Raw genomic sequence first — 24,730 nt, 5'->3', positions numbered from 1 at the left:
GGCGGCTGCCCCACCACCTGTCCCCAGAGCCATAGGGATGCATGGAGCAGTGGGTGCCCTAAGGGGAACATGGCTCTGACACAACAGGCACCCCATGGAGGTGCTTGGGTAAGAGCCGGATCCCACATCCGTATTGCTTTCCTGGCTGCCTCACTCAGCTGCTGTTTTCCAGATAAGGACCAGCACAAAGGACGGAAGCAGCTGTTGCCGCAGCCCTGCTGCCTTGGCAAGGCTGGGAGCGTCAGGGTCTGTCCTGTGCTGGGAGCCCATTGAAATGAATGAAATGAGGGAAGGAGCAGGAAAAGGGGGACCGGCAGTGGGAGCTGCCTCTGGGGCTCCCTTGTTGTGGCTTCACGGTGCCTGCTCCCACCCCTGCCCTAGGTGCGGAGCACGCAGCCCCGATGGGAGATGCCCCTGCACTGGTTCGCAAAACCACTGACACAGGATTCTTGAGGCTGCTACTTTCTTACAGATTTGCAATTGTTACAGCAGTAGCACTGTTGGCCTGGTGCACATACATACACGCACCCCCTGGCCTGGCTGAACAGCCCTGGGGAGGGCACAGGCCAGGGACAGCCCCCAGAGCAGTGACCGTCCCAAGATACTCATGCACCCAATGGAAAGTGCTTGTGTGCATCTAGAGCTGTACTGGCAGCATCTTCCTCGACGAGGATGAGCTGGCTCAGAGCAGGGAGGGATGTGACCTGCTGGCAGCCACTGCTGAAGCCTGCTCCCCCTTGGGAGGATGCTCTGCTCCCTGAATGTGCACCACCTCTGGGCATGCAGCCTCTGTGCAGCTTTGAGGGAGAAGACGGGGCTGGTGGTGCTGCTGATGGGCTGTGGGAACAAGGAGGGCTTGGCATCTGTGTGGCAGTGAGCCGGTACGTGCCTGGGCTGCAGGAGCAATCCCTGGGAGCTGTTTGCTGAAGATGGAGGAGGTGATGGGGAGAGGAGGGGCGTGGGTGCAAGGCAGATCCTGGCCGGGGGAAGCCCTTCTTTCACTGGAAATGGCAGGAGTGGGTGGCATGGGCTCAGATCAGCCTGAGCAGGAGGCCAAGCCCCCAAATGGGACATAATCTACAGCAAGGGCAGCACTGGAGGTGGCAGATACACCCAGCTGCACCTGTCCCTCCTGCCTTTTGTTGCTGCCCTATGAAAGCCTCTGTGGCTCAGCCCTGGGCTTGCCTACCTGCTTCCCAGGAATGCTTCCCAGGTAGCGAGGTACCTTAACGCCACTGTGTCCCCACTGCCCTCCTCATCCTCCCTGTGCTCGTCCCCATCCAGTCCCAGTGACCACCTCACCTTCCTCGCCTCGTGCTCCCAGGCAGCACTGATGCTGGTGATGCGCAGAGCCGAGCGCTGGGTCGGATCCAGCCCCATGCATGATTGTGTGTCCCGGCTGACCCCTTTTACCTCCAGAACCCCCCCCCCACAGCCTCCCACCAGAGGAACGGATACAGGGATGGCATGGGAGAGTGGTCGGTGTCCCTGTGCGGCCCTGCATGGGCCAGGGAAAGGCAGGCACAAGTGTCCCATGAAATACTCCGTCGCCCCAATGGCTCGGCCAGCCCAGGGGCACTTGCCAGAGCAACCCTGGACTCACACACCCGGAGCAAAACCCCGGCAGCGCCTGGTACCGGCCAGCAGCCTGCTACGTGGCGATGAGGGGCACCTCGCCGGCAGCCATGGGGAAGGGGGAGCCGTCCCCCCCGTTGAGCATGCGGTACAGCAGCTCCTCCTTCTCGCGGCGAGCCTGCTCCCGCAGCTGCGCCTCCTTCTCCAGCGCCCCACGGGCGGCCAGCAGCTCCTCCGACAGCTGCCTGCGGGCAAACGGCATGGGCTGCCAGAGCCACCAGGCAAAGCGCCCATGGGCCCCTCTGCTCCCCGCAAAGTGCCTGGTGGCACCACATGCTGTGAGGTGTGTGTCCCCCCAGCACTGCTGTCACCTCTCCCCCCGTCGGAGATGCCACCTGTGCACCGGGGAGCCACAAGGCGTGTGGGACCAGCACTTACTTCGCCATGACCAAGTGGTTCTGGGTGCGAACTTGCAGGTCCTCATTCTCCTGCTGGAGTGTCTTCACCTTCTCCTCCAGCAGAAGGTTCCTCTCCGCCTGGAAGGGGTGGATGAGGGTGAGGAGGCAGCTGGAAAGCTCCTCCAAACCCCCCGCCACCCCATCTGCGGGGGAACTCTGGCTTGGTGGGAGCGTGGTGGCATTGCACCCGTGTCCCCTCCCCGGTCCAAGAGGGGAACCTGGCTCCATCCACCTTGGCTTCAGCTGCAGTTTCTGGACAGGATTCAGGTGGGGAGAAGAGACAGAAAGAGAAAAGCCCGTCTGTAACCCTCCCCCTTTCAACCCACCACTGTCTCCAGGTTCAGCAGCTTCCTGTCGAGGCCATGGATGTGCTCGTTCTTCATCTCGATGACAAAGTGCAGGCTCTCCAGCTCCTGCTCCCAGAAGGGGCTGGGGCTCCCGTGCTCCTGCGGGGCACAGGGGGTGAGGCAGCGGCAGCGTGGTGGGCACTCAGGGCATCAGCCAAGGTTCACCCCCTCCATGTGACCCCAGTGGGCCAGTGCTCCCAGCTGGGGCCCTGCATGGCCCAGGGTGGGCTTGTAGCCACCAGGTACCACATTTCACCCATCACTTCTGTTCAAGGGACCTCAACATCTGTGCACCTCCCAGTGACAGGGCTTTACTCCCCACTTCAGCTGCCCTGTGCCCTACACCACCCCCCCCCCCACCCCCCCCACCCCCCCGGTTCCAGTTCCTCCCCCCTGTTCTCAGGGTCTCAGAGAAGCCCCCCTGGCTTTGGGCCAGCACCCTGGAGGCAGGTCCCCTCCCTGACACCCCTCCCTGCACCTGAATGTGCTTCTTGTAGTCTGTGCTCAAGAGCGACTCCTCCACACGCTTCATCCTTTCCTGGAAGGACTTCAGCTGGGAGTTCAGTGCCTGGATTGTCTCCTAGGGCAGCCAGGGAAAAAGCAGGATGGGAGGTGTCTCGGATTTCTTCCTGAGCAGCAGCACTGCTGGGCTATGCATCCTGATGACCCCAGGGCTGGAGGAGCCTGCGTGGTCCCCAGGAACACCAGGGACCAAGGTGGCCACCAAGGAGCTTGGGGCATCATGGCAGAACCAGAAGATGGTCCTCAAGCCCTCCACAAGCACATCCTCCCCAGGGATTTCTCCACAGGTACCTGTAAGGCCGCCTGGGACCTGTGGTGGGACTCTGCCAGCAGCAGCTTCTCTTGCTCATGGGCTCTCTGGAGCTCTGCAGGGGGGACACAAGCCAAGCGTCACCGGCACGGGGACACCAGGGCAGTGAGTCCCACCTGAGCCCCGCAGTGCTGTGGAGCAGGGGGGCAGCATCCCACAACCCCACACAAAACTGGAGGGGCACCAGCAGTGCAGGGGGAGTGGGCAGGGGGGCAGCAGGGAGCCCTGCTGTCCCACTTCACACCTTGCAGGGTCTCCAAGTGCTCTTTCTTCAGGGCATCAAACTGCTTCTCCAGCTCCAGGTCTTTTCCCTTTTCCACCTGGGAAGCAGGGAGATGACAAACCCTATGTGCCTTACCCTGTGTAAGGTACGGTCCCTCTGCCAGACCCGCACTGCTCTGGGCTTCCTAACCCCTTCCTAGTCCCTTCCTTCACCCGAAAATGGAAGAGGAGCCCAGCCCAGCACGTACCAGGTCCATGGTCACTGCCTGGGAAGTCCTGGCTGGCCACACACTCCCTGCCTCGCCATTGCCCCCAGCAGCACCTGCCTTTTTGCCTGACCTGGATGTTAATGTCCCGGGCGATTCTGGCCGTGCTTGCCCGGCTAGCATCCTGCAGCCGCTCCTTCTCCTCCTCCTGGCCTTGGAGGAGTTTCGTGGTCTCCGGCCGCTCCTCTCGCAGCACTGCCTTCTCCTTCCCATCCTCAGGCAACCGGGTGGCATTGGCTGCAACACAAATGGCCGCATCCTGCTAACTGGGCTGCTTGGGTGTCCTGGGCAGCCAGCCTGCCAGCGTGGTGGCTGGGGTTCAGCCCCTGTCCTCTTCCCACTGGACAGATACCTCCCCCCCATCTCACTGGTGCAAATTAGCACTAATTGGGATGGTGCTGGCAGGCTCAGAGAGGACACAGCTCATTAGGCCTCCTGCCACGGGGACGACCTGACTGCCTGAGAGGATGGGATGCCACTGTCTCTGAGATGACATCATGTCTGCCGGCCTGCATCAGCTCAGTGCAGAGGCTGCTGCCGTCATGCCCATCCTCGGTGGCCCTAGCACAGGCTGGCCACCCTGGGGTCTGTCCCACTGCTTTCTTCATATCACACTGCAAAAGCACCGCCAGGGTGGGCTGGGGGGTGGGGGGAACCACACATTTTCTTCTCACCGTTCTCTGTCTTCAAGGCTGTGAGCTCCTGGGCAGATGGTTCCCTTTGCTGCTGGGCTTTTAGCTGTCCCTGGCAGAGAGAGAGGGGGCTGGAGCAGGGAGGGACAAAGCAGGGCAGGTGGCTGCAGGCAGAGGACACCCTGCAGCCAGGCACCCTGGGCTGAGCGTGCTTCAGCCCTGCTAAAGCATGGGTACTCCAGCAGCAGTGGTCCCTCCTCAACCCCCTGCCCTCTGCCCAGCCCTGAGCACCCACGGGTGCGCACGCACCACCTGACAGGCAGTCCTGAGCTTGTGCAGTCTCCCTGTGCCCTGGACGCCTTGCCATGCGGCATTGCCAGCCACTGGCTGCAAAACCTGGGGATGCTCGCAACCCCTCGCCCCCGAAATGGTGCTGGTACAAAATAGGCTCTGGCAGCAAAACATTTGGTGGGGGAGGGCAGGCAGCAGCACTTGGCAGGGCTCCGGCTCTGGCACGTCCTTGTCACCCTCCTGCCCTGTCCCCGTTACCCGGGATGCTCAGGGTCAGCCTGGCCCCTGGCACATTGCAGCACCCCAAACATACCCCTCTGCCAGTGCTTTACACAGCTGGGCTTTGACATAGCCTGTGACGCAGCAGGAGTGAGAAATTAAAAATAACCATAAATCAGAGGCGATGCTGACCCTGTGCAGGGCTGGCAGCAGGCGAGGGCTGGCGGCGGCACAAGCAATGACCTCAGGAGCACAGGAATGTGCTGTGTGGCCCCGCAAGCTCCCGCATGGTCCCACTGCTGCCGCGGGGCTGATAAAACCCAGGGCCGGGAGCTGCCTTCATCAACACAGCTCCACGGGATGCCTTCCAACCCTGCAGGGGTTTAATTTAGCCACTTGGAGGGGAGGAGGAAAAAAGAAAAGAGTTTAATATATTTTTATCTGTTGCTGAAAGATAGAAGCAAAGCTCGCCTGCTCTAGCAGCTCAGCCTCCCCGATCCGGGGCAAATCTCATCCCTGCTGCCCATCACTGGGTGGTGCTTCTGGCCAGGGGTGTGGATGTGCCTTGGGCAAAGGAATCCACCTGCAGACACATTGCTGCTCTCCAGCCCCGGGCAAAGCCGTCCCTTAAACTACTGGTCCCTAATGAAAGCAGCCCTGCAGGGAGCTGGGGACCCCGCTGTGCCAGCTGCACCCTGGCTTGGCCCCACTGTCACAGCAGCGTGGCCAAACACAGCCCAGATTAGGGAGCCTGGCTCGGGAAAAAAGCAAGGCAAAGCAAACAGCCCTCCCGGCCTCCGCCCCCCCTGCAGCCCCCCCCCCCCCCCCCCCCCCGAAGCTGGAGGGAGGTGCAGTTGCCAGAGAGTGCAGGAAAACTCTGAGCCTCTGGGAAGCCACAGCTTTATCTTCCCTTCTATGGTGTGAGCGGCTGCGGTGCGGAACGTGGCCCAGGCAGCGGGCGAGGAGGCACCAGACAGTCAGGATTCGCAGGGTTTGTTCTTGTTGCTGAACATGGCTCACCCTGCAAATGTGGGGTGCCCCCGATGCCCCTGAGCCTCAGCATCGCTGCTTGCAAAGGGTCCCCAAGGTCTCCAGCCTGCCCCTGCCCCCATCTCACAGTGATGTGCATCCCCCTGCTATTTAATGTACTCGTGTCCCGTGATGGGTTTTGGAGTCCAGTGGGGGGAGGCGTGGATGAGACAGTCTGGGCTCTGCAAGCCTGGGGGCATCACAGGTTACCTCAAAAGCTTCCCCCTCCAGGTTTTACTGTGACAAAGCAAAGGCTGTGCAGGTGGACTGTCCTGGCCCAGTGGGGTCACATATCTCCCAAGGGTTTTGGATTACCTGAGCCTTGCTGGGAGTGGGATGCTGGTACCTCCTCCAGCAGTGACCCCCAAACCTCACCTGCCCAAACCAAACCGTCTCCGCTGCATGCGTCCCGCTTGCTGACAAAGGTGATGCCCAAGGACAGAGAGCCCAGGGGTCATCACTCCTGGTCACTCCCATAGCATGAGCAATATCCCCAGTGTGGATCCAGGGCACTTTCACCTTTCCTCCATGCCCCAAACCCAGTGGGACAGCGGGCTGCTCAAGGAGGAAGATTTGAGATGACTGCGCTTAACTCAGAGATGGCTAAAGGGAGCAAGAGGCATGCCAGCATCATCAGACAGATCTAAATACCTGCCCCGAGGCTAGAAGCCAGCCACCCTTCCTACCTCTAGGAGCAATTAAAATAGTGTCTGGAGCTAATTTTACTCCTAAACACTCAATTGTCCTTTGGGATGAGAACTCCACTGCCAAAGCCAGGATGAAAAGCAAAACGTGGCTGAAAATTAACTGAAACATAGAGGTACCTTGTGCTGCCATTCCCAGAGTAGCGTGTGGCACCCGCACCTCTGGTATCGCCCCGTGCATTTTGGAGAGCTGGAAGACAGTCCTGGTATCCGCTTTGTGTGAAAGGAGGAGACTGGGAATTGCACCAGCTGGAATAGCTTTGGTCTGGGGAAGAAGCAGCCTGAAAGGTCCCACAGGTGCAGGCATCAGCAACGCAGCTGATCCTGTTAGGTCTCAGCATGGAAACCTCTGGCTTTGGCTTTGAGGAGGCTCATGCCAAAAAGTATCTTCTAGCTATTAAAAAAAAAGTATTCACGTTCTTAGAACTGAATATTTCTAATGGTCTGGAGCAAAACTGTTTATGGATGGATCAGTTGGGATTTCCAGCAGAACCTGAGGTATCTCGAAAGACACCTGCAGTGGGGAGCCCCAACGCAGAGGCAGTCGGCACGGTGCAGGCAGCTGAGTCAGCTGCAGACTCAGCTTCAGCTTTTAGTGTGAGCTGGAGTTTTGTACTGTATTTTTCTTCCTCTTTTCCTGTTTTACAAGTATGTTAAGCAATTAAACCATGCAACCTTACCACCAGCAAATGAAATCACAAAGAGGCAGGAAACGAGCATTTAAATCCCGACTCTGCTCCTGGGGACAAAGTTTTGCTTTGTGGCTGTGGAGAAGGGAGCCAGGATTTAGCCCGTGACCCTAAAACCTCCCTGGGATCTGTAGCACACGCTCAGTGCTGCCAGAGCAGTGCTGGCACAGGTTCGTGGGACCTGTCTTTGACTGTGCTGCTGTTTTTCCTCCGGCGACGGTTGTGTTACAAGATGACTATCAACTCTCGTACAGTCAGATCTGTGCTGCAGACCACATGCAAACCCTTCATGCCATTGACAGCCCCGAGTTTTGCATCCTGACCTTTCCCTGGCTCCTGCTGCTACATATAGTTCCTATATCTCCAAAATAAATTCACCCCAGTCCTGGAAGGCAGCCAAGCCTCAGCCCTGATCTTTTGGGAAGGCGTCTTGGCCTTTCTCACGCCAGGAGCACAAGTGAAGGGTCAGCGGTGACCAACCATGGGTGGATGGAGCCAGACGGGAAGGGACCCTGGGGGACAGCGCCTGCAGCTCTGGCTGTGGCACCTGCGCCCCTGGCTCCTTATCACCCTGCTGCCTGCTGCTGGGAAGGACAAGGCTGCCAAGCTGCCTCCCCCGAGGCATGCAGCGGCACTTGGTATGCCGCCCACCCACCGGACCCAGCTGGGCACGAGCTCCCCAAGGTCACCTCCAGCCTGGGACTGGCCCCAAAAGCCTCCACAGCTCCCAGCCCCATGACAGCCCCCAGCCCCATGACGTGCACCTAGGGTCTGCCCAGGCTCACCCCTGGGGTTTGAGGGCTCCTCCATCCCAAAGCATCCCCAAGGGACCAACTCTTCACGTCCACCCATCAGCAGTGGGAGGGTGAAGGTCTCCTACCCCGCCTTTTGGTACCCAGACACCAGAACGTGGGCAGGAGTGGTTCGATGCCTGCCCTTTTTGCCATAAAGGGGATTTTCATTGCTGCTTTCGGGATTAATTTGCAACTTAGTCACAGCAGCAGGGCTGTTTTATGGGGTGCAGATCGCTGTGAGCAGCGCCGCAAGGCTGAGCAGGAGAGCTTGAGAGCAGGCAAGTGCAGGAAGGGAGGCGTTTGCGGGCAAGTGACTCTGACTTAAATTTCCGCATTTCGGTAAACATGTGGCTCTCAACACCTGGGGCCTCAGGGCTGCTGTTTCTCCCTGTCCCATGCCCATTCTTGCTCTCAGTATCACAAACCAGCCATGAAGTGTCTGATCTTATGACACAGAGAAGAGCGGCGTTTTTTTCCCCATGATCTGGAGAAGCAGCCGAGCCTGCAAGTGCTGTAAATGAAGGCACTTGCTGGCTCGGGCGCTGTGCAAACTCCACGCCTGCTCCCCCCCACATCCCAGCAGCAGATTGTGCTCTGGCCGCATGGTCCCGGGCGGCTGAGCTCTCACAGCTGCCTCCGCAAAGGGCTGCCCATGTAGGGGGGCATGCCGGCAACCTCCATCAACCGCTACCCACCCACCCCAGTACGCACAGCACGTCCAACTCCACAAACAACTCCTGAGGCCAATGGTGGGGAGCTAAGGCAGCATGAGCACATAAAAAAAAAAATTAGCAGCAAATAATTTCTAGACCTGAACTTGCAAAAGAATTCTTCACTGCAGAGCAATGCACCGAGATCTGCTGGGGACTCAGAGAGTTCCCCACGTTGCCTTCGGCACAAGGGAGGACACAACTTTTGGGGTAAGGGAGGATGCTGTGGGAGGATGGCAGAAGCCTATCTGGGGGAACCTGTCCCTGTCCTATATGGGACCAGCACTTCCAACAGGCTTTGTCACCCCTAGATGCTGCTGCACCCCCCTTCGCATGGGCTTTCCCGTGCTGGGGGGGGAGCTCAGAGGGGTGCAGGAGGGTGCAGCCGGGCAGGTGGCTGCCAGCTCCTGCTGTGCCCGGTGCCAGCGCCGACGGGGTCACACACAGCCGGGGGCAGCCACACCGCCCAGCCCCGCCGCTCCCCGGGGCGCGGGGGGACCCACGCCGGCTGAGCAGGGCTCCACGCAGACCCCAGCCCCACGCGAACCCCAACTCCCTGCAAAGCCCGATAACGTGCACACGCGACCCCACGGCAGCCCCGACCCCACGGCAGCCCCGACCCCACGGCAGCCCCGACCCCAGGCGAAGGCCAGCCCCAGCCCAGCCCAGCCAGCCCCCCCAGCCGGTACCTCGCCGCCGGCGGGGCAGCAGCGCAGGGCGCTGCCGGTGCAGCCCATGGAGCCCCGGCCGGGAGCGCCGCATCCCCCGGCGAGTGGCCTCCGCTGCCCGGCGGGACCGGGCGGGACGGGACGGGACGGACGAGCCGCCCCAGCTGGCAGGCAGAAATAAATAAATAAATAAATAAATAAATTAAACAAAAAAAAAAGGTCCCCGCAGCTGCTGGCAGGCAGCGCCGGGAGAGGGTGCTCTGCACCCCCGAGCCGCTGGCAGGGCCCCCGGCCGCAGCCTGCCCGCCCCCGGGGCTGGCCCTGGGCACTCGGCGGGGGTGCTGCTGGCCCTGGGGCCCCTCCACCCTGGGGGGTCCCCGCCTGGGCCCGGGGTGCTTCGTCCCAAGCAGAGGAGTGGGACCCCCCGCACTGGGAATGCTCCTTCCCTGGGGTCTCCAGCACTGAGGATGCTCCATCCTGGGTGGGGGGCAAAGGGGAGTGGGACCCCTGCAGCAGGGTCCAGCTGGAGCAGGGCTGCCTCGGGGAGGCTTCCACTGGTGAACCTACTCCGCCTCCCTGGGTAGAAGGGATGTGAAGGACAAAAGCAGGATCCATCCTGGCTTTTGCCATCACCCCATGAAGTTGGAGCTTGTGCTGGGATAGTTGTGTAAAAACGGTGACTTTGGGGTGTTTTCTTTTGGCAGGGGTCTCTGCTCTCGGGGTAGTTGTGCTGGCTGTCTTTCAGTGTGGTCCATACTGCCTGGGGGAATGCATCCTGGCAACCCCCCTCCTGAGCATCCCTAACACCACAGATGCTGGGCCTGCAACCAGGGTGCCCTTTTCCAGGAGGAAATCCTGAGCTTTGGAAATGGGTGCGATGAGGTAGGGAAACACATAGATTTGAAAGCGTGCTGCCTAAAAATTAATGGGAGGAAAGGCAGGTTCCTCCAAATGTTTGGTTTTGACGACTTTTTTAAAATGCTGTGAAATAATAGACATTGCTAAATGAACACACATTCTGACCTGAAAAAATCAACTGTTGCCACCCCGCACTGCTGAAATAGGAGTGTTCCAACCTGGTCATGAGGCTGTGCCTGTATGGAAACATTGCCAATTTTTGTCAACAAGTTTCTATTCTGACATTTTCCAAACATCCCCTGGGAGAAGTCCAAGCAGCACGCAGCTCAGGGGCTGCCAGCGCTGCTGGTGCTTCACCGCTGCTCTGGCACTGCCTCCCTGGCCAGCAAGGGAGCAGAGGTGTGTGGTCACCCCATCATGTGCCACTTGGAGGTGGTTTTTTTTGCCCTGGTAACCCCGGGACAGGGGAAATTGTGAAACACCGCTTGGATAGGAGGGTGGGGAAGGCGAGGGGCAGGCCCACAGCTGCCCCCAGTCTCCCCAGGACTGGTGGGACCAGTTGCCTGCGTCTTTCTGGGTGGGTGCTGCTTAAATTGGGTGAAGTTTCGTGAGTCACAGCAGCTTCCTGGCATCAGCTCCTACCACTCTGAAACCACTGAGAGCGTCTCTGTTGTTATCTCTCCCAGCACTTCATGCATGGGGCAAGTCTCCTTCCCTGCCTGAGAGTACTTATTTGGGCTGAGTAGCTTATTTGTGAGATAAAAGGCAAGGTGCTGGTCTCCACCTATTCTGGGTTAATTAAAAATCCTGGTCCAGACTTTTGAGACTGAAGGCGTACAGGGGCAAGCACAGAGGCGCATGCTTATTTTCCAAGCTCAATTTGCATCTCTGGTGCTGTGGCTGCAAACAGAAGCAACTGTGTGGGCAGCTGAGGAGGAGCCTGTCCAGCTGCCATCATGTGTTGCTGGTGCATGACGGTCCAGCAGTCTGCACATGTGCTCGTGGTAATTTCTGGTTTTAATTGTGGGGCATGGCTGGGGTGCATGGGAATGCCTCTGTGCCACAAAGCGGGGCTCCAGGTAGGGTTTCTTTTGCTAATGGTGAAGAAAAAACACAGGGTTTGGTCATGTCAGGTTGAGCCATCAAGGCAGAGCTGGGGCTTGGGGATGGGGATGAGCAGAGAGGCTGGCTCCAGCACCTTGCTCCGCAGCCCAGCACCCCATGCACGCTGCTGCTGCTGCGGGCTGTGGCGTGCCCTGCTTGCCATGGCAGCTACAACCCTGCACTTCTATAAATCGCCAACTTTCGGTGAAGGGGCCGCACCAGATCACGTTACACCCGCAGGCACATCTGTGAGGCTGCCTGCTGGAGGCCCTGCCTGTGCTGCCCCAAAGGTCTCCTATTTTAGCTTGATTTTAGCAATTTCTCAGTTTCTCTGATCTTTCCTGTGCCGGCTGCATGGCATGTGTCCCTGCTGGAGAGACCTCCCATCTGAGCCCTGCTTCATCTTCCTCTGCCCCAATACACTTAAACAGCCAGAAACATTTCTGTCCAGCTGCAGCTGCTTTCAAGCAAAGCAGGGGCTTTCCATGGCATTGTAGGAGTGGGATTCATGGCTGCAACAACTCAGCCCCCTCTCCCTACCCAGAGGAGCCTGGGGATCTGGGGAGCAGATGGGGATGGGGCTGCTGGAGGCTGCTCGCAGAGGGCTGGAGGTGACAGGAACTGTAGCAGTGAGGGGGTTTCTGCCTGTGCGAAGACAGGAAAGTGGAAGTGGTGTGTGGCTGACGCACCTGGGGCAGCTTCGGCTTGTTTTGAGGTTTGCCACCATGTCTTTTTTGCTGTTATCGCAATCTTTCCCCAGGGACAACAGTGGCTGGAGGCATCTCAAGGGTTTTGCCTAGAAAAGTTTATCTCATGCTCAGCTGAATTGCTGTAAATGGGATAACAGCTGGCCAAACGTTGAGTTAATTTGTGCCAATGGTCATTTAAAGTGTTTGCCAAAGCTTATGGATAAGAGAAGTATTTATGCAAACTGTTAAAGTGTCTCGGCTCTCCCTCCAGTTCCAGCTGGTAAGGACTGGGTAGGATGGGGTGGGTACAAAGTGGTGTCGTTGCCAGCGTGTGGGATTTCCATCTGGAACCCAGCCCTGCATGGTCTGTGTGCAAGCTGGTCCCGCGAGCGCAGATGGGGTCATTCATTTTTTCGTTTGTTTGTTTATTTTCAGAAACCCAATCTGGGGAAAAAAAAAAAGGGGGAGAAGATTTTGCTGGAAGGTTTTTGGGTGATGAGCTGGTGGCCTACAGTGATGATCGGTGGGTCCTGGCAGAAATGGTGGCCCAGGCAGTGGAGAGAGGGTGGCCTGTGGTTGCACCCTTGGGCCCCATGCATCATTTGCAGTCTATTTGCTTTTGTAAATGAAACCTAACAAAGTCTTAATGCTGTTACCCACTCTATGCTGGCTGCTCCTCTTCAATGCAAATTGAAGATGTTTAGGCAGATCTGCTGAGACCTCGTGACTCAGGCTTTGCATGGGTGAGATGGCTCAGAAGACTGTTTGAACTGCAGAGGATCTTGCATGCGTTGGAGCCCCAAAAAAGGTCACAGGCTCCTTTGGTGGGGATCTAGGTCATGCATGCTTCTGTCTTGAGGTAAAGCAGCGATTTCAAGGCACTCCTGCCCCTCCCTGTGTTTTTCCAAGCAAAAAGATGTGGGTTAACCTGTCCTTACAGTCTTTTATTCTCTTGTTTCCCCACAGCAAAACAGAGGGAGAAGGATGGGAATAGGGGAGTGAAACCTTCACCCACGCTGGTTGTGAGAAGCAGGAAAGCATGTGGTGCTGGGGGCTCGAGGTGAGGGGCTCTGCTCCCCTCCCAGCCCCAGACATGATGCTCCAGCCATGTCCATGCCTCTCCCCACGCATCCCCGTCTCCATCCCTGTCCCCTGGCTGCTCCGGGGCCTCTAAGTGAAAACTAATCCCGGGGGATAACTTTCCACCCCGCTCCTGGGTGGGAGGAACTGGGCTATTTATTCCTCACCCTTAAGCCTTCGCAGTGGATCAGCAACGCAGTTGTCGCTGCTGGCGCGGGGTGGGCAGCAGCATCCGTCACGGCCTCTGCCCGCTCCCGCGCCCTGCCTGCACGCTCCCGGCCAGCCTCGCTGCTAAATAAGGATGAAAGGCTAAAAATAGAGCTGAGGCAGGGGTTTGGGCAACCCTTCCCAGGACCAGGAGCGATATGGGGAGGCTGGCCAATGTCAGCCCCAAACTGCTTATGGGGAAGGGTCCCACAAGTGGGTCCTAACCATGCCAGGGTGGGGGAGGAAAGGTCTGAGACCTGCCACACTCATGTCCTGTGTGCTCCGCCGGCTCAGCTCCTTCCAGCTTTCCACAGGGAAAAAACATCTGTTCACTGAAATATGTGGGGAAGTGCATGCTTCTGTGCCACCTGTGGTGTGGGGTACCTGTGGGGCCACTCCGGCATGACAGGGGGGCTTAGGGCAGCTCTGGCTGGAAAATGAACGCCTGAAGGAGGAAGGAGGGGTGGAAGAGGGGGTGTGTGAAATCTGAAATTTTGGATAGATGGGTGGTGGGTAGTGGGGTGCTGTGGGAAACTGCCCAACCAGGGGATACCGGCTGCCAAGGTGCACACGCGGCATTGGGTTTGGGGTCCCAAATATATCTGCTCCTCAGCTGCCAGCTGCCCTGCACCCAGTGTGGGGGGAGCGCGGGGGTCCTGGGTGCTGGCCTAGGGTGGGCACTGACCCTCTGCGCCTCGGCCAGCCCCAGCAGGGTGCAGGGAGACATGAAGCCTTGGGGCGGGGGGGTAGGTGGTCTGGTCTCACCCGCCGACGCTGGGTGCTGTGGGTGCCCCGGCGTGGTGGGTGCAGCTCGGGACCCCAGCCCCCTCCTTCCCCGTGCTGGCAGAGGGCAGGCCCTGGGTGCCTGGGAAAGCGCCGCTTCCCGTCCCAGCATCCCTGCGACTCCAGTCCTGCGCTTGACAACAAAACCGGGGAGGGGAGGGGAAAAGGGAAAAAAAACAGGAGAAGAGTGGAAGGGAGCATCTCTGGGCGTACGCAAGGGGAGGGAGGGGAATCGGGAGGAGGGCCGGGCTCAGAGCTGGCAGGGAGCCGTCCCACCGCACAGGGTGCCCCAGCGCCGTCCCGGAGACAGCGGTGCCCGCCGCCCCCCCGGCCCCGCCGCTCCCGCTGCCCCCCCGGTGCGGGTCCCCGCCGGCCGCCGCGCTCCGCACGGATCCTGCCCCGCTGCCGAGGATGCGGGGAGCGGCGCTGGCGCTGGCGCTGTGCGCCCTGCAGCTCTGCGCGGCCGCGCTCGCAGGCTCCCTGCCGCAGCTGCTGGTGGAGCGGAGCGGCTCCCGCAGGCTGAGCAAGGTGAGAGGCTCCGCACCCCGCTCCTCTCCGGGCAGGGGGGGGGGCGGGGGGCTGCCTGGGGCGGGGGGCTGGCGGGGGGAGAAGCCCGAGCGCTGCCGGCGGTAGGAAAGCTTTCGCTCTTCTGCTGCGTTTTGCAAGAGATCAAAAGCCTTTCTGTCGAAGTGCGAGGTCGGTTCTTGGGCTGGGGAGGGGGGTGGGGGGGGTGTCCCCCAGACCGGGTCGTCTTGGGGAGGTACGGCTGCAGGTTCGGGTTCAGCCCAGGGCTGGAGGGGATTTCAGTTCTGGCAAACTGCTCTGACCCAGGCAGCCCGGCGGCCTCGTCCGTGGGCTGAGCTTTCCCTGCAGCCCCTCAGCTCCCCGGCTCATTCCTCCTGCTCGGGAGCGTTTTCCAGCCCAGGCTGCTGCCTCCGCGTTCCCACGCATCCCTGGGCCGGGCTCATCAGCACGCACTGGTTAAGATACAGCTGATTAAGACGTGTGACTCTCACGCGGGGTGGAGAGGAACGTGTCTATTTTCCAGGAAAGCTGATGCTACCCCAGGGAAGAGGGAGCCGGCTTGGGAAAGCTGGAGCGGGCTCTGTAGGGCAGCAGGGCGTCTGAGGCCCAGCACCATGCAGCCCCACACTGATGTGTAGCTCCTGTGGAGCCTCTTTGCCTGCAGACCCGCAGGCGAAGGGCTCCCAGCTCTTGCTAAATGTCGGGGTGCAGCCTGCCCCTTGCCCCGGCTTGCCCTGAGCCCCGTGTCCTGCCCTGTGCCCTGGGCTGCTCCTGGCTGGCGAGCGGGACGGGCTGCTCCTGCGTGGGCAGTGCTGCCCGCTGGGGCTGCCGCCTGGGACCAGGTAAGACAGCCTCCACCGGTTCTGCAGCTGCTGAGCAGGCAGGGAGAGCTCCGCGCCGGTGGCACAGGGACATGGGCTGCCCCGGCTAAACCTGCTTGGGGTGCGCAGCCTCCTGCCTCCCTGCAATTAGGCTGGAGCTGCTCCGGGATGGAGCTTGGGTTCTTGATGCTGCCTTGCAGCAGGTTCAGGGGTGGCTGTTGTAGGTGAGTGCTGCCATCCTCCTGCCTTTGAACTTGGCTAGTGGGGGCGAAGGCCTCCAGTGCTGTTGCTGGCCTGTGGCTTTGCTGGTGGTGGCTGGGGAGGCTGGTGGGCTTGGAGGAAATGGGAGACGTGGCTCCCAGCGCAGCCGGGATACATGAGCAATGTCCACCCATCCAGGTGGCATCACCTGCCTGTGGATTTTTCATTATTTCATAGGAAACGCTGCTTCCCTGGCTCATTTGGACTGAACCAGCTCAGAATCAGGCCTCTGGGGTGTATCAGGCTGGGTATAAGCCCGGCTCATCTGCTCCCTGAGCATAAGTAGAGATGGAAATGTTAAGCCATGTTAAAATGCGAGTGTGATTTCTGCTCCTGCGTGGGACCAGGTGGCCCGAGCCAGTGGATGACAGCTCGCAACAAATATCTTGGCTGAGCCAGGAGGCTGTGCCAGCCCCACAGACCCCCAGGGCACAGCATCTTCCCCCGCCCCCCTCCCCGTGCTGGCACAGCCGGTGCTGCCCTGCCCTGGTCCCCACTTGCTCTCTCGCCTTGGCTCCCACACACGTTGCTCCTCGTTGCTTGGTGCCGTTGGCACTGGTGTAAGTGAAGGACCCTTCTTGCCTTGTTCATGTGCAAAGTGTTTGGAGGCTGAGCTGGGGCAAGTTTGGAAATCGCAGCCTGGGAGTACTCTTTGGATGTAAAATATATGCAGGGGAGCTGGACAGAAAGTTTCTGCAATGCCCTCAGGCTCGGAGAGCTGGGACTGCGAGAAATGCAGAGGGAAATATTTATTTGGTGTTTGAAGGATTGAAGGTCGTTTTCCGGCTCTGTGCGTGAGCAGTTTGGTGGGGGTCAGCAGTCCGACACTGGGGAAACCTCCTGCAAACCTGGTGCAAGGCTTGCCTTGGGTCTAACTCCTCCCGTTCCTTGGTGCTGCAGGTTGGTGGCTTTGCCTGGGAGAACTGCGGTGATGGGAGGGACCCCGTGGTTCTGCAGAGTCTCTCTGTGGCACCTGACCCCATCAGCATCCCGGGGAGCCTGCGCATCAGTGCAGCTGTCAAAAGCGGCAAGGCCATGGCCTCCCCTCTGAAGGTACGTGCTGGAGATGCCTCCATGGGATGAGGGAGGGCAGAGCTTCCCGACAGCACCAAGCAGCTGTGAAATGCCCAGCAGCGGGTACAGGAGCGAGCAGCCCTTGGGAGAGTGAGGCACAGAGCGGTGGCAGGGCTGAGTGTCCCAGGCTCTGTAATGGGGGAGATGGGTGTGGGAGACATGTGGTGGGAGCAGATAGCCCAGTGGGGAACTCCCAATCTTGTCACAGTCGGAGAAACCACCAGAGCTGTGTTGTGTCCTGGGGATGTAACGACTCAGGGAGGGAAACGAAACCCTAGGTGCCCTGGGTGCTCCCGGCAGTCACTGCAGCACTTGTTTTTCAGTGGCCAGACCCGGCTGCTCCCTCCAGAAACATGCCATGGCAGCGCTGTGGGAGCCCTGGGCTGGCCTGGCTGCCCTGCACCACTTTTTGCGGACATGTTGGAATGAGATGGAACATGTCTTTGCCCAAGATGCACGGGCCATCTTGAGCAATGGCTGTGGCTGCGGGGTGTGTGCTGGCGGAGTGTGGAGGCAGAGCTGTGGGATGGGAGCTGCAGGATGGGAGCTGTCAGGAGGTTCTGGGACGGGGCACCAAGGAGAGGGGAAGGAGCAGGTGTGTGGGGTGCGGGGAGGTGTTTGCTCAAGGGGCTGGGTTGAGGTTGGAGGAAGAGAGACCTGCAGACAGAGAGGAACTGAAAGTAGGAAGGGAAGCAAAAGGCCTGCACGAGCAGGAGCTAAGGGAGATGGCTGGGGAGGGGAGGTGGGACAGGCTGGAGGAACTGTGGATGCTTGTGCTGGCTGTACTGGTGCCTGACGCCTTCCTTCCAGGCAGTGCTGGTGGTGGAGAAGGCGCTGGGTGACCTCTGGATCCAGCTGCCCTGCATCGATCAGCTGGGCAGCTGCACCTACAACGATGTCTGCACCATCCTGGACAACCTCATCCCGCCTGGCACAACCTGCCCGGAGCCCCTGCTCACCTATGGCATCCCCTGCCACTGCCCCTTCAAAGCGGTACGCCTGAACCCTCTGGCTGGTGGGGTGCTGGCAGTGCTGCTGGGTACCACCGTGCCCTTTGGCACAGGGCTGGGGGCGTTCAACTGACATCTTGCCACATGTCCCCTCTCCACAGGGCTCCTATTCCCTGCCGGCCAGTGACTTCATCCTGCCCGATGTGGAGCTGCCTTCCTGGATGACCAACGGCAACTACCGTGTCCGGGCAGCTGTCAGCAATGGCGGGGAGGAGCTTGCCTGCGTCAAGCTGGCCTTCTCCCTGCAGTCCCAGTGAGGGGCAGGGGACTGTCCCTCCTTTCCCCCCACACCTCCCTGTCCCATCCCATCCAGTTGTGCCCCATCCCATCCCAATCCGTCCCTGTGAGGTGTGCCCCTCCTGCTGCCAGGAGGAGGCAGCCCTTGTACCCCTGCCCGGTGCCCCCTCCCCTGCTACACGCAGAAGGGCCCCTCTGGCTGTCCTGCTGTCACCCAGGGTATCCCCTGCCCCGGACAGGGTGGCCTTGGAGCCTGGCCCCAGCCTTTCAGCATGATCTGGGGGTAATTATTTTTCACTCGTTTTTTTCTTCTTTTTTTTTTTTTTTTTTACTTAATCCTATCAGGGCAATTTTAGACAAAAAACATTCCAGGGAAAAGCAATACTTCTTGGAGCAGTCCGTGGGGAGGAGGGAGTGTTTGGCAGTGCTGGGGCAGGCTGAAGGGATGCAGGATTAGCTGCGGAGGGTGTCCCTGCTTGCCCCCACCATCTCTAGGCAGAGCATAGGGTTGTTTTGCAGAAGTGTCCCCAGGGTGGCTGCAGGAGACCTGTCCTCCCCCCAGCAGCTCTGGGTGTGCCTCTGGCTCATCCCTGTCCTGCACATGGGAACAGCTTGGTCACACAAGGCACCTGTGGGGGCACCTGCCTGTGCCCCTTCTGCAACAAACGTCACAAGCATAAGAGGACTGAAGCCACCTGAGCCCCAGACGGACATTCCCACTTGCAAGGGACCAAGCGGCTGGTGCTGCTCCCAGCAGCAGGAGAGGTGGCTGGCCACCAGTGCTGGCTCCGGGGTGCAGGGGGCATGGCTGCCACAGGCAGCTGGGGCACAGCCTGGCCGAGAACAAGTCCTACTCACCTCATTTTGCTGCTGGGACTGAGCTGAGGGAGGGCGCTGTGCTGGCGCTATCCTTCCGTTGCATTGGCAGAGGCACCTTTACCTGTAGCAGCATCCTGGACATGGGATGGACTGGGAGATGACCATGAAGACCAGTAGGCTGGGTCCTGTCTGGGGGCCCTGCAGCCCATCTCCTGGTTGTGGCTGGGGGTTGGGGCGTGGGCAGGCAGCATCCCGCCTGCCTGAAGCTCTGGGCAGAGCATTTGCCATCACCTGCCTGTGCCAGGTCCCCGCAGGGCAGAGGTGCAGGTGACCCACCAGCCATGCGCATCCCTCCCCCCCTCACTGTCCCTGCCTGCTCACATTATTTAGCCCCTCCATAGGGCTGGTCTTCCTCCAAGCACTTTATACGCCTTAACTACTGCCAGGCTGCCCTGGTGGGAGGTCCTCTGCCACACAGATGTGTTCCTGCTGCCTTTCTGTGCCCTCGACTTGCTTTGTTTCATCCTGCTGCTGGGTCCAACCCAGGTTTGTTTTGCCTGGAGATGTGCTAACCCTCTCACCCCCTTCCCTGCTGCCGCGCAGTGCCTGTGCCAGGGTGGCATCCTCCTTTTGGGAAGGTACTGTAGGTTCTTAATAAATCTTTTTACCAGGAAGTGGAGCTCGTGCCTTTTTGACCTGGCGGTGACCTGGGGGTGACACTTGTTTCCCTTGAACCAGTGAGGATATGGTTTTGAGCTGGTGGAAGCGAAAGTCATGTTGGGGATGGGATGGGGTTGGCGGTGGAGGATGCGGTGGCCAGAAGAGCCGAGTGTGAACAGCCCCGAGGCTGGCTCCTGTGCAACAGGCACAGCTGGTGCCTCTTGGTGCTGAGGGTGACCTGGGGGTGGCATTTGTTTCCCTTGAACCAGCAGGGACATGGTTTTGAGCTGGGGGAAGCAAAAGTCGTATTGGGGCTGGAGTGGGGGCAGCGGTGGAAGATGCTGCGGCCAGAAAGATTGTGAGTGGCCCCAAGGCCGGCTCCTGTGCAACAGGCACAGCAGGGATCTGCAGGTTCTGCTTTTGGGCACAGGGACATAGCCCCCCGCCCCTGGGGGGATCATCCCACACTGGAGGTCAGGGAGTGTTGCTCATCCCAGTGACCGTCATATCTCCCTGACACTTGCCAGCCTGCCTTGCTCTGCAGGCCTTGCCCAAGGCACAGCCCCGCTGGGGGCGGGGGGATACCCCTCATTGCCCACCCCTGGAGAGGTGCAGGGCTCAGCCATGCCCGCATTTGCCCCACGCGTGGCAGCGGGACCCCCCGCCCCGCAGCCCGCCCCGCCGCCACCGCCAGGCGGCGCCGCAGCGCCGCGCCCCGCTAACCGCGCCCCGCCCCTCCCCGCCCACTGCGCCCCGCCCCGCCCACTGCGCCCCGCCCCGCCCCGCGCCCTCGCTGCTCTCCGTGCGCAGGCGCGGGCGCCGCGGTCAGCTGAGCGGGCTGTCACGTGACGGCGCGGCCGAGCCAGCGGGCCCGGGGCGGGCGGCGCGGGGCGGCGGCGAGGTGCGGGGCCGGGGCCGGGGCCGGGGCGGCTGGCGAGGCTGCGGGAGGGGGCTGTCAGCCCGCTGGCAGCATGTGGGGGTGCTCAGGGATGCACGGGGGTGCCTGCAGCCCGCGGGGTGCTGAGGGGCGCGGCGGGGGGCCGCAGCTTGCGGGGGTGCGCGGGGTCCCGGGGGTGCCGGCAGCCCGCGGGGGTGCTCCGGGGAGCTGGGGCTCGCTGACAGGGCTCAGGGGTCCAGAGCAGCTTGTATACGAGGCAGGGTGTGTAGAGGGGTGCTCAGAGCTTGGGGGGCAGCTTACAGGTGTGCCCAGAGGTCCCTGGGGGTGCTGGCGTCGGGCACGAATGCTCGGGGTGCAGAAGCGTGCTGGCAGCCTGCGTGGGTGCTCAGGGGAGCTTGGGGGTGCTGGTAGCCCATCTGTGTGGTCACGTGTGTGTGGGGGTACTCAGAGCCCGTGTGGATGGATGCAGGGGGTGCTGGCAGCTTGCAGGGGTGCCCAGAGCTCCCTGGGGGTGCTGGCAGCCCGCCGTGGTGCCTTGGGGTGCCCAGAGCCCACGTGAGTGTGTGGGTCTGCCTGGGCCCTGCATGGGTGCTGGGAGTGTCAGTCTGGGGGTGCCATGCAGTGTGGGGGGCACGGCCTCCCGCAGCCTGTGCCAGGGTGCGAGGTGCTGGGGAGGGTGGGGGTCGCTGTGTGGCACTGTGGGGAGGGCGCGGGGAGCCCCCTGCCCTCCCGTGGGGGGTGCAGGGATGGGGGGCAGTGGGGGAGCTGCGGGGACTGGGGGGGTGTTAGTACTGAGCAGCCCCCATGCGGGGAGAAGCTGGGCTGGGGGGGACCAGGCCATGCTGTGAAGGGTGAGTCTGGGGGCGGGTGTGGGGCTGCGGGAGCAGCAGAGAACACCGGGATGAGGGCTGATGCCGTGGGGACACAGCTGGTGTGGCTGTCCTTGTCGGGGAGGTGTCACGCCAGCATGGTGGCCTGGGGAAGCTCCCTGCTGGGCAGGAAGGGGATCTGGGGGGGGGTGGCTCTCCCCTGTGTCAGGCTGAGATGGGTTACAAGCAGCGCTTTGGAAATAAAGGATGCAGCCCTCGTGATGGCAAGCGGCAGTGAGTTTTGCTGTGCAACTCGCTTTTCTGGAAGGTTTCCTGTTGCCTGTCCTGCATGCAGCCCCCACTCAGCCGGGGGGAGCTCTCAGGGTCAGCAGCAAGTTGCATCTTGCTTTTGACTTCTGGCGTGGGGTTGTCACTCTAAGGGACAAACTGCTGTCACACCCCCACCCCCCAGCTTTCTTAGGCACTTCGCTCACCACGGTGACCGCAGTGACATTGCGTGTGAGTGTGTGTGAGGGGAAAGCACGTGAAAGTGGCCAAGGAGTTCGGTTTAAAAGTGGAAACCAAATGTGGCTGTTCCTGTCTTTGCTCTTTGTAATGACAAGGAAATGATGTAGTGGGGTTTTGCTTCAGTTTGAAATATTCATGGTGTGGATGAGACAAGTTTTGCAGCTTTTTCTTACTGAGTGCGGGGGAGCCGAGTGCTCGCTCCCTGCTGCTATGCAACCTTTAATCCAGACACAAAGAAGACAAGTCACGATGAATGCATTTCCCTGGCTCTTCAAAGCAAAAAGCAGCCAGGCCTGCTTGCGGGGAAAAAAAAAAAAAAACCAAAAAACACAGAGAGTGATGAGGCAGACTGATGTAAACATGTTGTGTTTTATCTGGAGAACATCGCTGTTGAGTGCTTCAGATAACGTGCAGGCCATCTCGGGGGAGGGGGATCCATGCCTGACCAGCCCTGGCACCCCCTCTGCCTGCTGTCCTTGCCCGCTGCCGGCCCTAGGTGCTTGGCAAAGCCTCCCAAGCCTTTCCCTGCCCCTCGGGCCCATCACCCATGACAAATAGCTTCTAACGCTTTCCTTGTGTAAACTAGTGCTGCCGCTCTTCCTAGTCCCTGCCTCGCCCCAGATCGCCCTGCCAGCGGCAGAGCTGGTTCAGGCACAGTTTGGAGGCTGGGCTGCGAGGGAGGAGGCAGGGCAGGAGTGATGCACGTGCTGCCTTCGGCTCCGGAGCGCCTGCCTGCGAGCTGGGCTCACCGCTGCTCTGGAGGCTGGTGTTGCACGGACCAGCCCTGCTTTCTGCTGCCGGTGCTGCAGGAAATAGGGCAGCGTTATTGCGGCCTGAGTAACTGCTCCTGAGTGGCCGGCATCTGGAGCAAGCGTCCAGAGTTGAACGAAGTCCCTCGCTCCCTGCTTCCCTTCTGGTTGCAAGGCTGGAGCCTCCCAGTGACGGCAGCTCTTGGCTTGGTTTTGGCAGTAGCAGCCAGGTTTGCAGAGAGCGGTGCTGGAGCGGGGAACGCCGGGGGGCTCTGGGGATGGCGCAGGACCCCAGCAGCCTGGGCTGAGCTTTCCCTGCACAGCCACATGTTTAGGCCTGTGCTGGAGCCGCATCCTGCGGGTGCTGCCGTGACCCGGCGGGTGCCTGCGGAGCCCTGTGGCAGGGACCTGTTTGTGGTAGTGATGTTTCCCTGCTGCCTCCTCTTAGCCCCGGTCTCAGCTGCCCACCAGCGCCAGGGGATGGGATGGGGAGGATGCCCAGGGCAGCCTTGGGGCAGGGACTGAGTTGCCAGGCTGTGGCAGGAGCCTGACAGACAATTTCCCTGCCTCTGGTGCTCCTTCCCGGCGGGCACTCAGGGTGCTGGGTGCGGCTGGGGGGCTGGAGGAGGCAAAGGCCCTTTATGGGAGGGGAGCAGGAGGCTGTGCAGAAGCAGCAGGAGCCCTTCAGGGCACATGTGGAAGATAAACCAGCTGACTGGCTGCTTTCCAGCCGAAGGCAGGAGGCTTGTGTCCTTAGTGAGGGCTTGTGCTCCTTGTGAGGGCGATGCTCCTGGCTTGCAGGACCCTGCTGGGCTCTTTGCTGGAGCCAGTGTTGTGCAGGTGCCTCATCCTGGGAAGCCCCTTAGTCCCGTAGGCACCTCTGTGGCTGTAAAACCTTTGGGGCGAGTGGTTAGCTGTCGGCACGTGGGCTGTGCTCCCACTTGACGGAGCATAGTAATTTTTTTTTAATTACTTTAAATAAAAAGCCTTCAATTAAAAAAAAGGAGAAGTTAGGAACTTTTCCTTCCCCGGCAAGCGCAAGCAGTTCCCTTGCAGCAAACCGTGTCGGTTAAAAGCGGTTGCTTTTTCCTGGCCATCCTCTTGACAGCCCCAATCCCGCCAGCGTGTCCCTCCCTGCCCCGCTGCCTGTGCCTGTGGTGCCACACTTGTCACCCTTGGAGCAGAGGTATGCAAGGTTCCTTACCTGGCACGAAACGGGTTGCATCCAGGCTCAGCCTGCGGGATCCTGAGCCCGTCCTGCCTGGGTGTGCCCGAAACGGGGGCGCGAGCCTGCAGGAAGAGCCAGCGGGACTGTGCCGTACACCATTGACCTTAGGACATGCCAGCTCTGTGATTGCCTGGGCGGGAGCATGTTGTTGTATATAAAAGCCCTGGAGGAGACCTTGCTCTGGCAGTGAGAGTCGGTCTTTCTGCACGATGGCTGACGGCAAGGAGCCTGAGAACGGGGGTGTTGAGCTGGGCACCCCTAATGCAGCTCCCTCCACAGGGACCATGTCCACCCGGCGCCTCCGCAGTGAGGACTACAACGACTACAGCTCCACGGACGTCACGCCGGAGGGGAGCCCGCCCGGCGGCATGAATGGCTTTGCCCACCCTGAGTCCTACCAGCGTTTTGGGGAGACCAACGGGACAACGTGAGTGACTCTTCCCTCCTTCCCAGGCTGGCCCAGGATATGGGGAGGGTGGAGGAGGTAATGGTGGCTCCCTACTGTCTGCTGGCTTTGCTGGAGGATGGTGGAGCCATGGTTTTATGGGGAATTCCTCGTGGGAATGGTGAGGTAGCTGTAGTCCTGCCTCCCTGGTGTGCTGGCACCAGGTGAGCAGTTGCCCCAGTGTCATGCTCTGCTTGCCGGTGGAGCTGGGCTTGCCGATGGCAGGCAGTGTTTGATGCTTTTCCCAATATTCCCCCACTCGAGCTTGGTTCGATGGGGAGCTGTGGCAAGCAAACAGCATGTTCAGCTTCAGAGGATACCTGGGCATGTTGCAGCCGTGCCCTGGGGGCTTCCTTGTGCCTTATTCACCCAGGTGGGCAGAGGATGCTGTCTCTGCCCAAGGGAGGCTGATCTCTTCAACTCAGAGACTTTCTTCTTGTGCAGCCCCTTGGTGCCGACCTGCACTCGTGTTGAGTTTTGCCTTGAAGCTGGTTTTACAAATGCTCACT

The 24,730-nt window shown here is 60.4% G+C and overlaps 3 protein-coding genes across 5 annotated transcripts in view; 2 read left to right on the top strand and 1 right to left on the bottom strand.

The window, feature by feature from the left end:
• Nucleotides 1-446: 446 nt before the first annotated feature.
• Nucleotides 447-10,057, bottom strand: CCDC69 (coiled-coil domain containing 69). Its single transcript, XM_080399398.1, has 9 exons — nt 9,458-10,057; nt 4,375-4,444; nt 3,774-3,937; nt 3,457-3,532; nt 3,194-3,267; nt 2,859-2,960; nt 2,360-2,479; nt 2,014-2,111; nt 447-1,820 (listed from the first exon to the last, which is right to left on the bottom strand). The coding sequence occupies exons 1-9, from the start codon at nt 10,049-10,051 to the stop codon at nt 1,652-1,654; spliced, it is 1,467 nt and encodes a 488-aa protein (XP_080255524.1). The 5' UTR covers nt 10,052-10,057; the 3' UTR covers nt 447-1,651.
• GM2A (ganglioside GM2 activator) lies at nt 8,790-19,578 on the top strand. Of its 3 annotated transcripts, XM_080399427.1 has the most exons (5): nt 8,889-8,933; nt 8,964-8,978; nt 16,665-16,817; nt 17,649-17,831; nt 17,950-19,578. In XM_080399427.1, the coding sequence occupies exons 1-5, from the start codon at nt 8,904-8,906 to the stop codon at nt 18,103-18,105; spliced, it is 537 nt and encodes a 178-aa protein (XP_080255553.1). In that variant the 5' UTR covers nt 8,889-8,903; the 3' UTR covers nt 18,106-19,578. The 3 variants fall into 3 exon arrangements, with proteins under 3 accessions (XP_080255552.1, XP_080255553.1, XP_080255551.1); XM_080399426.1 differs by having other exon boundaries at nt 8,790-8,978; XM_080399425.1 differs by lacking the exons at nt 8,889-8,933; nt 8,964-8,978 and adding an exon at nt 14,385-14,685.
• Nucleotides 19,579-19,665: 87 nt separating this feature from the next.
• The window catches only part of LOC308068569 (proton-coupled amino acid transporter 1-like), a 24,534-nt gene continuing 19,469 nt past the window's right edge, over nt 19,666-24,730 (top strand). Inside the window, exons 1-2 of the mRNA XM_080399410.1 lie at nt 19,666-20,465; nt 24,056-24,203. Coding sequence (XP_080255536.1) covers nt 24,061-24,203 — 143 coding nt within the window. The 5' untranslated portion in view covers nt 19,666-20,465; nt 24,056-24,060. The remainder of the gene's footprint in view (nt 20,466-24,055; nt 24,204-24,730) is intronic.

Source organism: Falco punctatus (assembly GCF_963210335.1).
Source record: "Falco punctatus genome assembly, chromosome: 8".
Taxonomy (NCBI): domain Eukaryota; kingdom Metazoa; phylum Chordata; class Aves; order Falconiformes; family Falconidae; genus Falco; species Falco punctatus.
The sequence above is the reverse complement of the archived record's forward strand: the minus strand, read 5'-3'. Positions and strand labels throughout refer to the sequence as shown.